Source organism: Squalius cephalus (genome assembly GCF_949319135.1).
Source record: "Squalius cephalus genome assembly, chromosome: 5".
Lineage (NCBI taxonomy): Eukaryota > Metazoa > Chordata > Actinopteri > Cypriniformes > Leuciscidae > Squalius > Squalius cephalus.
In genome coordinates this window covers 31,677,070-31,692,630 of record NC_137126.1, presented here as the reverse complement: position 1 = coordinate 31,692,630, position 15,561 = coordinate 31,677,070, and the positions used below count along the sequence as shown (strand labels likewise).

General features: G+C 44.2%; 1 protein-coding gene across 1 annotated transcript in view; it reads left to right on the top strand.

Annotated features, from left to right (window-relative positions):
* LOC307159133 (uncharacterized protein) overlaps positions 1–15,561 on the top strand; it is a 42,799-nt gene that overhangs the window by 12,828 nt on the left and 14,410 nt on the right. Inside the window, 3 exon segments of the mRNA XM_079872345.1 lie at positions 96–109; positions 3,691–3,918; positions 4,288–5,003. Of these exon segments, the coding sequence (XP_079728471.1) occupies positions 96–109; positions 3,691–3,918; positions 4,288–5,003 (958 nt within the window).

Sequence of the window (15,561 nt, the reverse complement as noted above, 5' to 3'; positions counted from 1 at the left end):
TGTATGACATTTGCACATCTGTATTCTCTTCATTATGTAAAGTGAAGAACATTTTTGTTAATAAGACTAATGTTTAACTCTTCCTTCTTTCCCAGGTCAAAGAAGAATGAATCTTGAGAAACACTTGAAAGGAGAATTTACTGAAGTCATATAATATGAATGTTTAATGTAAAAGTACCTTTCTTAATAAACCTGTTTATTTCAGCAAATAGTTAGCCTTTGTGTGATTTTTCAACAAGATACAATAGTACAACACTAATATCTAATCTGTATGATTACATTAAACCTTATTATTCACATCACAAGTGTGCTGAGTATCAACAGTGTCTTGAATCCAAATTTGAACTTTTAAAGGGTCCATAAAAGTTCAAAAGGTTTCATAAAATTGAATTCTCATGTTTACTGAATGCATTCGCTCAAACATTTCTGCTATAAAGTTTCCACCCCGGACTGATGTTATTGACTATTGCAATATTCTGTGAACTAGCCTTCCAGTTAGCACAATTAAGCCTCTACAGATGATCCAGAGATCTAAAAAGTGAATATAATACCTGGAAAAAGCTATCACATTTATCATTTTCATTATAATAAATTATATTATATTATATTATATTATATTATATTATATTATATTATAATTAATGAATTAATGGTTCAATAGGGGGCTGGAAGAACACGTCCAGAACCACAGATAAATCCCAGGATGGGATCAGAAACTTAGTGACCGGAAGTAACCGTCTCACCCCTTCATAAATCATTATACTGTATTAAAGGAGAACTCCGGTCAATTTTAACATTGAGCTCATTTTTTTGTACATTTGGAGTGCTGTCAATACAGAGAACAACGACAAAAATCGGTGTTGCCTACACCGAGTTATTCTATTTTTAAAATTTGCACCCTGTTGACTTCAATGGGGCAAGTACTAAACCTGCTTTTAGCCTCTTAACATCCTTGATGTGTCATTACAAGTGCACAGAAAATGTGAGTGATTCCTTCTGAGTGAACACGAGTGAGTCTGACTGCAGTAGATGTGAAAGAAATGTATAAAAATGATGTTATTTAAGCCAGCGCAAATACCTTTGTTTACATCCTGTTTTTCGGTTGAAGTCCAAAGTAGTCGATTGCCGAGTTCACGCGCGTAGGCAACACCGATTTTTGTCGTTGTTCTCTGTATTGACAGCACTCCAAATGTACAAAAAAATGAGCTCAATGTTAAAATTGACCGGAGTTCTCCTTTAAGGGGTGCTGGCTTATTGTTTCTGAATCCAGCCCCACATGACAAGCTGAGATGAACTTTTACTGTTGAAAAGGCTCTACCTTTATCTAACAGTTCCTGCAGAAAGCAGAGAACATCTGATACAGAGCATAAGAACGAAAGGATTTGTCTTTCTGCACACCATCATTCAAAAACGTCTCGGGTTACGACTGTAACTCTTGTTCCCTGAGAACAGGGAATGAGACACTGCGTGCTGAGACACTTTGGGGAACGCCTCAGCGTGACTGATGACTGAAGTTTAATCACTCTAATCGTATTGGCCGGCGACAGGCATGACGTCACTACTAGTGTTACCAGGAAGTTTAAAAGGGTGCTTAGAAAACATGTCATCTATTTCTTCGTCTGAAGGGACTGTGCAGGCAGCCTGGAGGCATGGCGACGAGACGCACTGTGTTTTCAGATCATCCGCGCTTCTTCAGCAGTGTAGAGAGAGTGCGAGCATGGTTGCCAGATACTATTGAAAAGACTGGGAAAAAAACGTGTTCTATTAACAGAAAAGCTCTGACTGGGGGTTTAAATGATTGAAATCTGGCAACCGTAAGCATGAAGCTCGTAAAAACAGTCAATGTGTTGTCGTGTCCTTTATATGACAAAAATGTCTCGGTTACGTATGGTAACCCTCGTTCCCTGAGTGAGGGAACGGAGACGTCACGTCGGTAGGAGTTACCAACAAATTGGGATCACGCTAGGGAGACCAATTGCCTTCGAGTGAAACTAAAACGAGCCAATGAACATTGGCATGCAACATTTGCATTCCGCGCCCTGCCTGCCAGTGCGGGTATAAAGGCGGAAGCGAGCGCATACACAAATCGCTTTACGCTGAGGAGCCGAACGGTGTCCGGTCCTCCACGAAGGTACAGCAACCATGGCGACGGGACGTGACGTCTCCGTTCCCTCACTCAGGGAACGAGGGTTACCATACGTAACCGAGATGTTCCCTGTCGTTCAGTCACTCCTACGTCACGTCGGTAGGAGTTACCAATGAATTGGGATCCCTAACAAAACGCCATGGTGCTGGCCCCTTCCAGCGCCCTGCCTAAGCTTCAGCCAGCAGTTTCTTGAAACTTATCTTCTTATGTGCGGAAGCTTAGCTGGGAAGAGGTCACACTGCTATTGGACCAATTATCCAATGTCAGTGGACATTGGATAACACTGGGAAAGCGTGCCCATGATGTAAAAGGGAACGTTGCGGATCCCAAAACCTGCCCGAAGGGAGGCACTAGGAAAACACATGTGCACTAGCCCGGTAGGGTAGTGAACACATGGAAGTCTCTTAGGTAGTCCCAGGGTGGGAGCATACTCAGCAGAGACGACAGAGCAGACTCTGTCGAGGGGAAGACACTGGCTAACCCGGGGGGTAACCGTATCGTGGAGAGAACACATATGGGGTCGCCGTAGGGACCGCAACATAAACCCCAGCCTGAACTCAGCTCATAGTGAGAGGTAACAGGTCTGGCGACCGGCGATCCGCCTCGCCTGACGCCGCGGGGTGACGGAGGAACTCACGAGGTTAGCCGTTTGTTGGGTAACCAATGGAGCAGGAAACGCACGTATCTGGCCCCTGGGGCTAGAATGGCGTAGCAAGCCGACACTAACCTAATTCCTCACGCTACTGGCCGAAGCGAGTACACGGGAAGAAACAGATTCTACACGAAGGCTATAAAACCTAGCGAACGTGTTAGGTGTCGCCCAGCCCGCAGCTCTACAGATATCTGTCAGCGAGGCACCTTGAGCCAAAGCCCAGGAAGAGGCAACATTCCTAGTAGAGTGTGCCCTCAACCTAGGTGGACAAGGCACGTCCTGGGAATCATAAGCCCGGACGATAGCATCCACTAGCCAGTGGGCTAACCTCTGCTTGGAGACAGCCTTCCCCTTCTGCTGGCCTCCGTAACAGACAAAGAGCTGGTCTGAGGTCCTAAAGCTTTGAGTTCTGTCAATGTAGCAGTTCTGTACTGCATCATGATGTGCGGCTATCGCGGCAACATACACTTTGAGGGTGGAGGGAGACAGCCTTCGCTCCAACCCATCTTGCAGGAAGGAAAGCACGACACTGATCGGGCAAGTTCGGGGGTCTTCCCTTCGGGAAGAACACCAACCGACGAATAGGTTCCACTTCAACGCATAGAGACGCCTTGTAGAGGGGGCTCTAGCGGAAGTGATGGTGTCTACCACAGCCTGTGGTAGGCCACCTAGAACCTCCGCGTCCCGTCCAGGGACCAGACATGGAGTTTCCAGAGGTCTGGACGCGGGTGCCATAGAGTGCCCCGTCTCTGAGAGAGAGGGTCTTTCCTCAGAGGAATCGGCCAAGGAGGGGCTGTCGCGAGGAGCATGAGCTCTGCAAACCAAGTCCAGTTGGGCCAATACGGCGCAACGAGCAGGACCTGCTCCTCGTCCTCCCTGATCTTGCACAAAGTCTGTGCGAGAAGGCTCACTGGGGGAAACGCATATTTGCGAAGGCCCTGGGGCCAGCTGTGCGCCAGTGCATCCGTGTCGAGGGTTCCTTCGGTCAGGGAATAGAACAACTGGAAATGGGTAGTGTCCGGAGAGGCAAACAGATCTATCTGAGCGGCTCCGAAGATTTCCCATATCAGCTGGTCTGCCTGGAGATGGAGTCGCCATTCTCCCGGAAGGGGCGGCTGCCGTGAGAGCTCGTCGGCTGCACGGTTGAGCACACCAGGGACATGAATGGCTCGAAGTGACCTCAGATGCTTCTGACTCCAAAGGAGGAGATGGTGGGCGAGTCGTGACATACGACGGGAGTGTAGACCACCTTGGCGGTTGATGTACGCAATGGTCGCAGTGCTGTCCGTATGGACCAGTACATGCCTGTGACGAAGTAAGCCTTTGAGGCAGCACAAGGCTAAGCGTACTGCTTGCAACTCTAGACTCGATCGTGAAGCCAGCGCTGAAGCGGTCTCATATGGAGCAGACTGAGCTGTTTCAGTGGGACCGCTGACCTGGCTTGAAAGGACTTGAGGCAGTTGAGCACTGACTGGACGCGCTCCTCCAGGGGCATCGCAGCTCCGCAGATGGGTGAAGTGGACGCCCCTGAACTTGGGAGGCCGGCGGGCAAACTGAATTGCATAGCCGAGCCGGATGGTATGGGTGAGCCACCGGGGACGGCCTGGGAAGCGCTAGCCAGGCTTCGAGGAAGAACCGTACCAGTGAGCCCACCCGGACCACCGGCGTACCCGGGGCTGGGCAGCAAGGTGGTAGGCAGGGACTCGACTCCGGAGGCACAGAAGCAGCCGGAAGTGGAGTCTGGGTGTGTAGTGCAACACCAACCTGCTTCCACGCGGGGGCAGACGGCAGGGAAAGCATGGAGGCGTTCGGCTGCTCGTCACCCCGAGGCGAAGAAAGGAGGGGAAACGAGGAGTGACGCCGGGGGGGTCGAGCCCAGGTTTCTGAACCTCCTTGCCAAGCGGGAGATGAGAGTGATGAGGCCGGGGCAGTGTCACTGTCATCTGAGCGCTGGGGCGAGGGGAATGAGAGCGGCGAGGCAACGTGGCAGCGCACACTGTCACTCTGGCCCTCTCGAAACAAAAGATTCTCCTCCCGGCCCTCCTCCGGGGGAAGGAGTGGTGCAGTCACACACTCCCGAAGAGCAGCAGGCATGTCCCCTGGGTCGCCTGTCTCAGGGTCTCTTCCCTCTCCTCTTGCCTGGGTGTTTAGAGAAACTCCGAGCGGGCTGGGCAGCTCTCTTGCGGCCGGCACCCTGCTGCCTAGGTGAAGGCTGCTGCTTAGGCTGAGCAGGGGCGGAGGCGGCGGCAGGAGGGCGCCCTCGGCGACGAGCAGTCAAAGGCGCAGCCGGTGAAGACTGGTCAGCAGCAGCCTGTCTCCGGGGCATGATGTGTTTTATCACCTCCGACTGCTTCTGGGCGGCGGAGAACTGTTGGGCGTAGTCCTCCACCACGTCGCCAAAGAGCCCACCCTGGGATATGGGGGAGTTCAGGAACCTACTCTTGTCCGACTCCTTCATATCAGCCAGGGTGAGCCACAGGTGTCGCTCCTGGACCACAAGAGTGGACATCGCCCGACCCAGGGAACGTGCGGTAACTTTCGTCGCCCGGAGGGCGAGGTCCGTCACCGTACGCAGCTCTTGCAGCACCCCTGGGTCGGTACCACCCTCCTGCATGTCACTGAGCGCTTTCGCCTGGTGAACCTGGAGAAGCGCCATGGCATGCAGGGCAGAAGCAGCTTCTCCACATGCTAAAAGAGGCTTTCTCCACATGCTAAAAGACACAAACAGGGCTTTCCAGTCAGACTGGAAGAGAACCTACAGGCGCGGGAGGGGAGCGTGGGGTTACCCCGCCAGATGGACGCGGTCTTGGGACACAGATGCATCGCCACAGACCGTTCCACTGGGGGGATGCCCTCGTATCCCTTCACTGCCCCGCCATCGAGAGTGGTGAGGCAGGAGGAGGGAGTCGACCTGTGTCGGGCCGCCAGAGGGGCCGTCCACGATCTCGTCACCTCCTCATGCACCTTCGGAAAGAATAGCACTGGGGCGGCATGCTGAGAACCAGCATGGCCCGCCCTGAGATACCAATCGTCAAGCCGCGAGGGTTCTGGGCACGGTGGAGGATTCCACACGAGCCCAACACTCGCGGCCGCCCGGGCAAGCATAGCGGCCATTTCAGGCTCGGACAACGCTACCACACCCGAAGGGGGCAACGCAGCTGAGTCGTTATCCCCAGAAGATGACCGCTCTCCTTCCGATGCAGTGATCGACATCTGGTCCTCCGGTGTAGCTCCGAAAGAAACAACCGGAGCCACACGAGATGGCCCGGCTGTCTCCAACGAAGACTCCGATGGCTACGACACGGAGGATTGAGGAGCCCGTGGGGGTCTTTCACCCGGCGGGTTATTCCTCACAGTAATCCTCAGACCACCAATGGGATTAGCTGAAGTAGCCTTCTTCTGAACTGAACCAGAAGAAGAACTAGATCGGGGAATCGCCAAAGGGACTCCCCCTCGTCTAAGGGATCTCAGTCTCGATCTCAGTCTTGATCTCAATGTCGCGATGGTCATGTTCCCGCAATGAGAACATGACTCATTCACTAACGCTGCCTCAGCGTGCGCGAGGCCCAAACACGTGAGGCAGCGACTGTGACCATCAACCGGTGGCGGATATTGACCACATCCAGAAACACACGGGTGAAACGTCATCCTGAAAAGGACGCGATCTTCACTCGTGTTGCTCTTTCAGAAAACGCTCTCTTAGTGTGCTGAAGCACGCAGGGATCAACGCGGCAACACAGCGGGGAAACTGCAAGCCCACTGTGTGCACTCAACCAGATACCAGCTGTGACAACAGCTCTTTGAAAAAAGCAGATCGCGTGAAGTGACAGTTGATATCCGGGAGATAGTGAAGATCACTGCCGCGCCATAACACCAACACAGAGAGGTCTTGAAACAGCAGACTCGTTGAGCTCTCATGGAAAAACACAATCCAAACGCTCATTCACTCAGAGAACACAACCGGTCGGCTCCGAAGCAGAAAGCGATTTGTGTATGCGCTCACTTCCGCTTTTATACCCGCACTGGCAGGCGGGGCGCGGAATGCAAATGTTGCGTGCCAATGTTCAATGGCTCGCTTTAGTTTCACTCGAAGGCAATTGGTCTCCCTAGTGTGATCCCAATTCGTTGGTAACTCCTACCGACGTGACGTGACGTGAACGAACGAAAGGGAACAAGTAGTTTTGGTCAAGTTTTTATTTTTTAAACACATTTCAGTCTCGTTTTTTTTGTGTAATCGATATTGCATGTGTTGATATAGTCACAATTATAGTTTAATGACGTGGGTGTCGTCTCTCATCGACTTGTCTTAGTCAGGGAAAAACAGGTCGTCAACGAACAATTTCCGTCATAGTTTTCGTTAACTATGCTCTCAGTGATATGTGTTGGGTCCCCGCTATGATAACAGTAACTTTCTCAAATGTTTACAGAACAAGCGGGAACCCAGTGTGCCTTTATCTTTCTCTATTGCTGTTCTATTACAAGATAGAAAGTCTAAGGCCTTCAATAGCCGTACAGCAAACCCAACTAATCTGTTGCCTATTACACGTCAAACTAAGATTGATGTGGGGACAAAAAGTAAGACTGTTAAGTTAGCACTTTTAAACATCCGCTCACTTAAAAATAAATCACTTCTAGTCAACAACTTAATAACCACAAACAACCTGGATTTTATGCTTCTAAAGGAAACCTGGCTAGAAGACAGCTGCAGTGCAACAGTCCTCAATGAAACATCCCCTCCTAACTTTACTTTTATGAGTGTCTGCAGAGCGGGTAGGAGAGGTGGGGGTCTAGTTGCTCTTTTTAAAGATATCTATCAATGTAAGCAAATATCATTTGGGAATTACCCGTCTTTCGAATATCTGGGTATTGTGTTAAACAGGCTTGTGCACAATTCAGAATTGAATTGAGAATGACTCCTTAATTCCAATTCAATTCTTGAATTTGAATTGAATTTGAATTGATGTCAAAAACGGGATCAAGAATTACAATTCGAATTTGAATTAAAGGAGGCAGAATTGCAATTCAATAAAAATTCAAAGAAATTCTATATTTTAAGTGAAGTGTTTAACAATTAAGCTTTACAGTATATGTCAGATATGATTGCATTATAAATGATATTAGTTTGAACTACTTGTACAGATTACATTAAAAGGATATGTTTTCCCCCAGCAATGAATTTTAAAAGCTCTAGTCACAGAACAAATAATTAAGTTTGATTTATTGTAATTGTAATTTTGTGGAACATGATGGAACATAACTCCATTTCCCAGAATGCTTTACTTTAACCAAGTATTTAACCCTTGTGTTATGTTGGAATTCTGTGCACTCCCCTTATGGTTCGGGTCAAATTGAATTGGATTCAATACAATTCCTCAAAAATCACACTATGAAAAACAACACAGATTCAGGTACAAACTGTAAACTTTTAATATCAACATTTGTCAAATATTCCAAAAAATAATATATCTGAAGATATGATTTAATGAAAATGTTTTTTAACCATTTTTTAAAACTGTTTTGTTTTGACAAAATTTGAATATACATTATATTTTTATATATTTGAATATACATTTTTTTAAATTATTTTATTTTATTTATTTTTTGCTTAGAACATCATAACTGTACAATTAATCTGAGCTAATTTTTCCTGCTGTCTATGTCAAAGTCTCAAGATATTTCATATATCTTGAATATATAAATGAGAGCTTATTTTACTATCTGTGTCTGTCAAAGATTTTCATTTGTAATTTGCAATTAATTCTGAACACCATGATTTAGGTTTTCAAATGTGTTTGGTTTGGGTTTGAGCACTTTTAGATACACTTACACTTTAGAACTGGAGTTGATGCCCTGACATACATAAAGAAAATGTTTTTATTTTGCGTCTGTACAGTTGCTTTTGAATAGCTGCCTATGATGGTCACTGTATTAAAATAAGTGTGGAAAACCTATTTTTTTAGGTAGTAAAAAAATAAAATAAAGTATAACCAAGAAATGTTATTATTTTGGGTCCGTACAGTTGCCTTAGAGCGTTAAAATATGCAGGTCAAATTGACCCGCAAACATCATGAAAGTAACAGTAATTTTGTTTGTAAATGTCAAAAAACACCAGCATGTTGAAACTTTGCATGCATGTTCGTGATGATAAATGAGAAAAAGTCACAAAATATCAAGAAAAAAAACATAGGTTAACCAGTATTTCCAGCAACTATAAAATCTAAACGGGTCAAATTGACCCACAACATAACACAAGGGTTGCTAAACAATTTGAGGTGGACATTTGTTTGAAAGCACAATTTGATGGGCAACACTGGACTTTTTAAGTTTCAGAAGTCCCTTACAACTTCACTCTGCACCTGTTGAGAGAATCTTTAGTGTTGCAGGAAAGATATTCAGACCAGAACGGTGCAGAATCAATGAAAAAACATTTGAGGAGCTATTGAGAATTAGATGCAACAGTGTTGCTCAGTAATTTTTTGGATTGGAATAAATGATAACTGCATTTACAACAACTTTGTGTTTGTGTGATTACTTTGAAATGAAAATGACATTGGAACAAAACTAATTAAACAACACTGAGGGGGTAATTTATTTCAAGAATTTGATCTATATCTATTTTAGAACAAAATGTATGCAGGGTTGAGGAGTAAGTAGTTACGTCAAATGAAATATCTGTTATTAAATTACAAAATTAATGTAATTGTATTTAGTTGTATTACTGAGGTAAAATGTTTAATTCAATTAGTTACTAATCAACTTAAAACGAAATTGCTTTGCATTGATAAAGTTATCCAAATAAAGTAATCCAAACCACATCTATAATGGGTAACTAAAAACAGTAAGCAATAACATTTCCAAAGTAACCTTCCTAACACTGAATGGATTCGAGACTCAACCCAATCTTTCTGTTGTGTGACTGTGTGGAATTGCTTTGAATTGCCGTGAATTTAATTCCACTTCCTGTCATTCCAATTCAAATTCAATTCAACGTCCAGTGGGGCGGAGTAAATTCAATTCAAATTCCAATTCATGAATTGAATGGAGGCCAATTCTGAAATTCTGAATTTTGCACAAGCCTGGTGTTAAAGGGGTCATATAATGCCATTTTTGTACAAGCTAATATGATTCTTTAGGGTCTAAATTAAAAGTTTGTAATATACTTTAAAGCAGCACTAGGTAACTTTTCAACCTTCATAATATATTTCCAAGACTCTTGTGATGGTACATCAACTTACAATAGGTTGAATGACACGTCTGCCATAGCCTGACGGGGTCTGTATCGTTTTTAATCGTACTTTTAAACTTTGGGTTTCGGGTAGTAACCCGAGAACAAAAAGAACTACAAAATTCGACTGCTTTACGGCATACCTCACTTCCCTCAACACGTCCTCACATGCTGTTGGACTTGTAAGTAACGTTATATTGCTTATATTGTATATCACTCGGACAAGCTTTCACTTGTTAGTGTGAGCTAAAAAGCACCTGGCGTTCTTGTTGATGGATTAGTAGACATCTTCGGAGGCTAGCTGTGCTTGTTCGATGTCCGACGATTTGTAACGCGTTGTGTTTATTCCCCAATCGAATGAGCATCAAACACAAGAATGAGCATCAAACAGAAACAACCTGCTTACGGGGTGTTCGAGGTGCACATACAATACAGACTGCGACAGTTCAACAGGGTGCGCGCAGCTCTTAAAGGGGCCACACCTTATTTCCACTCGTTACAGTTTCCATCCGACTGAACAGGGACCGGTATACAGGGGGAAGGGGATCAGGCCGTGAGTGAAGAGACTGCTCTGCGTGAGTGGTATTTACGACAGTAACGTTAAATACAAGTAGTCCACAGCGACTCTAGGGGTCGTTGTTTGACCAAAACGGAATTCTTACCTAGTGCTGCTTTAACTAAAAATTCTCATTAGTATTGTAAGAAACCACTCATTTTACCTGGTCAAAAACAGCTCTGTTTTCAGCACGCTGTTTAAGTGCATGTGTCTTTAAATGATAATGAGCTTTACTCACCCCGCCCCTCTGTTCTGTGCGTACACCATAACACAATAACACAATAACCATAACACGTTGTTCATTATAAACGTGGGATTATGAATTATATTGAGAATGTCGTATATAGAAAACATGCCGTAATGTACCCTGAGTGTAAACAGCCGCATTCATCATGAAGCGTGCAGCAAGCGATTTGCAAAGATTAATATAAATATTAATATAAAGGTTAATAAAACGTTACACTCACTTCTTCTGGAGGTGCAGCAGGAACACGAATAGTTGGTACCGATCCTTTTTTCAGGAGCAGCTTCTTAGCAAAACCAGCTTTATATTGACCCTCGTTTATAAAGCAGTCTGGTGTGTGAAATGATTCGCGCAAACATGAAAGCATTGACATTGATCGTGGGGAATATTCCCTTCGAAAACAAACTCAGCCACTGCGTCTTCAGCGGTTTGGATTTAGGAACATCAAAATGACTGCTGTGTTCGTTATTACACCCAAGAACAGAACACCACAATCGCTTAGATGCCATTCTGCTCATAGGCAGTGCTCCTCCAGCATATCAACAATGACCGCGCCGGTCCGCCCCGGACTATGATTGACAGCTCGCTCACGAGCGAGGGCAGGTCTGTGTTGAAACGCTGCTGTCAATCAACAATCGTGGGAGGGGCGTCGATTTTGTGACGTCACAAAATCGAACGGCTTGATTTGAGATTGGGGAAAACATATAAGAAGATTAAAAAAACAAAACACTGGATGGATTTTTATCATTTTATGATGGTTGTGTACAGGCACTGCCAACACACATTTCAGTACAATCAACTTGTAAAAGTGCATGTACCATTATATGACCCCTTTAAAAGGTGCTCCACACATTTTACTTATCATTATTTACAGGCCTCCAAAATACTCTCCAGCCTTTGCTGATGATTTTACAGAACTTTTATCAACAATTACCTCAGAGTTTGACTGTTTTGCCATTGCTGGAGATTTTAACATTCACATAGATAATGCAGAAACCAATATGGCAAAATAAATCAAAACTGTTTTAAAAACTTTTGATCTGACTCAGCATGTACATGGACCCACACACAATCGTGGACACACTCTAGATTTAGGCTACTTATCAGTAAGGGTCTAAACATTTCATTGACTGTTATTAAGGATGTAGCACTGTCCGATCATTTCTGTATTTTCTTTGATATATTGATCTCTCCTGCCATTGAAGCTAGATCAGTGTCTGTCAAGAAGAGATGCTTAAATGAGAACACTAGTGTACTATTTATGAAGGCTATATCTTTAACACCAAGCACATCTGCTGACTCTGTTGATTTTCTCCTTGATTCTTTTAACTCAAAAGTTAAAAGTGTAACTGATGATATTGCTCCTGTGAAAGTCAGGCAGAAGAGTGGCAGACAAAAAGCACCTTGGAGAAACTCAACAGCAGTGCAAAATATGAAAAGACAAGGCAGAAAAGCAGAGCACATGTGGCGGAAGACAAAACTTGTAGTCCATTAACATATACAAATACAGAATCCATGCTTTCAATATGGAACTAGGCAAAGCTAGTCAGACTTTCTTCTCAAATATTATAAACAGCAATTTAAACAACACGTGCACTCTTTTTGCTACTGTAGAGAGACGCAGGAACTAGGAACGATTTTAGTTCTAGGAACTCCATTTGGAGGAACTAATTTAGGTCCTACTTCAGAGTAGGGCCTACACTACCTGTGACGTTAGTGTACGCTGATTGGCTGAACACACGCGGAACACCAGCACCCGTCATTTTTAAAACAGCTATAATGTAAACACACAGATTATAGCCTATATTTACTCCAGAAACTAACTATACAAACATGGAAAACAGTGATAGATGGGTCTCTAACCTTTATGCTGAAGAGAAAATCCAACGCAACTTTGAGGGGACCAAGTCAAACATGATTATGTATTTCTGCTCAGCTAGCAACACTGGACATCAACCACACGACATAGGCTAATAACCTTTTTTTCATATACTGTCTACTTTCTATAACAGTTCTATCTAATAACATATTAAACAGTACTGTTAGACAGATCTCTAACTAATAAACACAGAGAATACGAGCATTGTTTGCTCTGGCGTTCTCAGCGCCGCCAAAATAAAGGTCCGTCGCGCTATCAAAATAAAAGTCACCGTGCTTGCGTCACTCCCTTACCCTTCCTACCAGTTCCTATGGCCACTTGGCCAGTGCAAACGCAAACAGCAAAACCGAGTTTGGGGGAGAGTAGTTCATAGAACTGTTTAGAAGTGGACAGTTCCTATAACTAAGTTCCTGTAACTACTTGGTCGGGAAGCGGCTTATGTCTGTTTTCAAAGAAAGTGATGGCAAAATTTTGGGAAGAAAAGCCATTTGGGAACATCAACCTGTGCTCTTGACACACTTCCCACATCCTGTTTCAAAAGTGTGTTAAACAGTTTAGAAGCAGATCTTCTAAAAGTGGTAAATGCCTCACTTCTCTCTGGGAGTTTTCCAAACTCCCTTAAAACTGCAGTTGTCAAGCCCCTCCTGAAAAAGAGCAATCTGGATAAGACCATATTAAGCAACTATAGACCGATCTCAAATCTTCCTTTCATAGGCAAGATCATTGAAAAAGTTGTCTTCAATCAGCTGAACAAATTCTGACAATTTTCAATCTGGTTTCCGCCCACACCACAGCACAGAGAGATAATAAACGATATTCGCTTAAATACTGATACAGGCAAATTATCAGTGCTGGTACTCTACCTCAGTGCTGCATTTGACACTGTCAATCACAACATACTTCTTGAAAGGCTGGAAAACTGGTGGGGCTTTCTGGCATAGTCCTAAAATGGTTTAGGTCATACTTAGGAGGGAGAGGTTATTATGTGAGTATTAGGAGACTATAAGTCTGAGTGGACATCCATGATATGCGGAGTCCCTCAAGGCTCAATTCTTGTGCCACTCCTGTTCAACCTGTATTATGCTCCCAATGAGTCAAATAATGAAAAAGAACCAAATTGCTTACCACAGCTATGCAGACGACACTCAGATCTACTTAGCCCTATTGCCTAACGATTACAGCCCCATTGACTCCCTGTGCCAATGCATTGATGAAGTCAACAGTTGGATGTGCCAAAACTTTCTTCAGTTAAACAAAGACAAAACTGAAGTCATTGCATTTGGAAACAAAGATGAAGTTCTCAAGGTGAATGCATACCTTCACTCTAGGGGCCAAACAACTAAAAATCAAGTCAGGAATCTTGGTGTGTCCCTAGAGTCAGACCTTAGTTTCAGTAGTCATGTCAAAGCAATAACTAAATCAGCATACTATATCATCTGAAAAATATTGCAATAATTAGATGCTTTATTTCCAGACAAGACTTAGAGAAACTTGTGCATGCTTTCATCACCAGCAGGGTGGATTATTGTAATGGACTCCTCACTGGCCTTCCCAAAAAGACCATAAGACAGTTGCAGCTCATACAGAACGCTGCCGCCAGGATTCTGAGCAGAACTAGAAAATATGAACATATCACATCAGTCCTCAGGTCTTTACACTGGCTCCCAGTTAGATGTAGGATTGATTTTAAAGTATTATTACTGGTATATAAATCATTCAATGGCCTAGGACCTCAATACATTGCAGATATGCTCACTGAATATAAACCCAACAGATCACTCAGATCATTAAGATCACATCAGCTAGAAATACCAAGGGTTCACTCTAAGCATGGCTAGTCCGCTTTTAGCTATTATGCTAGCCACTGCTGGAAACAGCTTCCAGAAGAGATCAGACGTGCTCCTACAGTAGTCACATTCAAATCCAGACTCAAAACACATCTGTTTAGCTGTGCATTTACTGAATGAGCACTGTGCCATTGTGCGTCCAACTGTTTGTACTGTACTGTATTTTATTTTATTTTTCTAAATTGTTTTAATTATTCTTATTTCTTTTTATTATTTTTATTTCTTCTATGTAAAGCACTTTGAATTGCCATTGTGTATGAAATGTGCTATATAAATAAACTTGCCTTGCCTTGCCTTGCCTTAATGAAATTAACACTGCAGCTTAGCAATGAAAAAGTACATGCAGCACCTTGGGAAGAAAAACGCCTTGGCAAGAAATCTAAAATGTAAAAATGTTTAAATTTCTGAGAAAGCCAACTTTAGCTGCACAATAAAAGGGAGAGAAGCTTAAAAGGCTGCTGGATCAACGATGGACTGGACACCTTGAGATGGTGCCTGTGGTGCTGAAATCGCACGACACGCTTGTGGATTTTCTGAACGAAACAAGGCCATCACAGAACCGACTTTCAAATTTCTTGCCTGTGTGATGTTCAAAGTTTTGGGCCTGATGGATCCACCGAATAGGATGCAGCAAGCTGAACAAACGGCTCTATTGATGGCAATTCGGCTCATTGGCAGCGCTTCTTGCATTGAAAGTCTATGATCAGATGCAGAGTTTGCGAAACTGTGTGCTGAAAGTATAGGTGCAGATGATGCGGTTCCTGCCCCTCCAAAATGGCAGTGACAGCCCAGTAAGACTCTGCAAGACTACACTGTGGATGAAAGTGTTGGTCAGCGTGAAGTGAACATTGAACAGGAGTGCGAGCGGCAGTTTTTTAGCATTATTGACTCTGTTTTGGGAGAAATGTCTGTGCGTTTCAGTGAATGTAATAACAGCTACATGGCAGCTTTGGATGCACTGGACCCTGGTAGTGAGAACTTTTTGAATGCGGGGAAAGTGCATCTACTACTG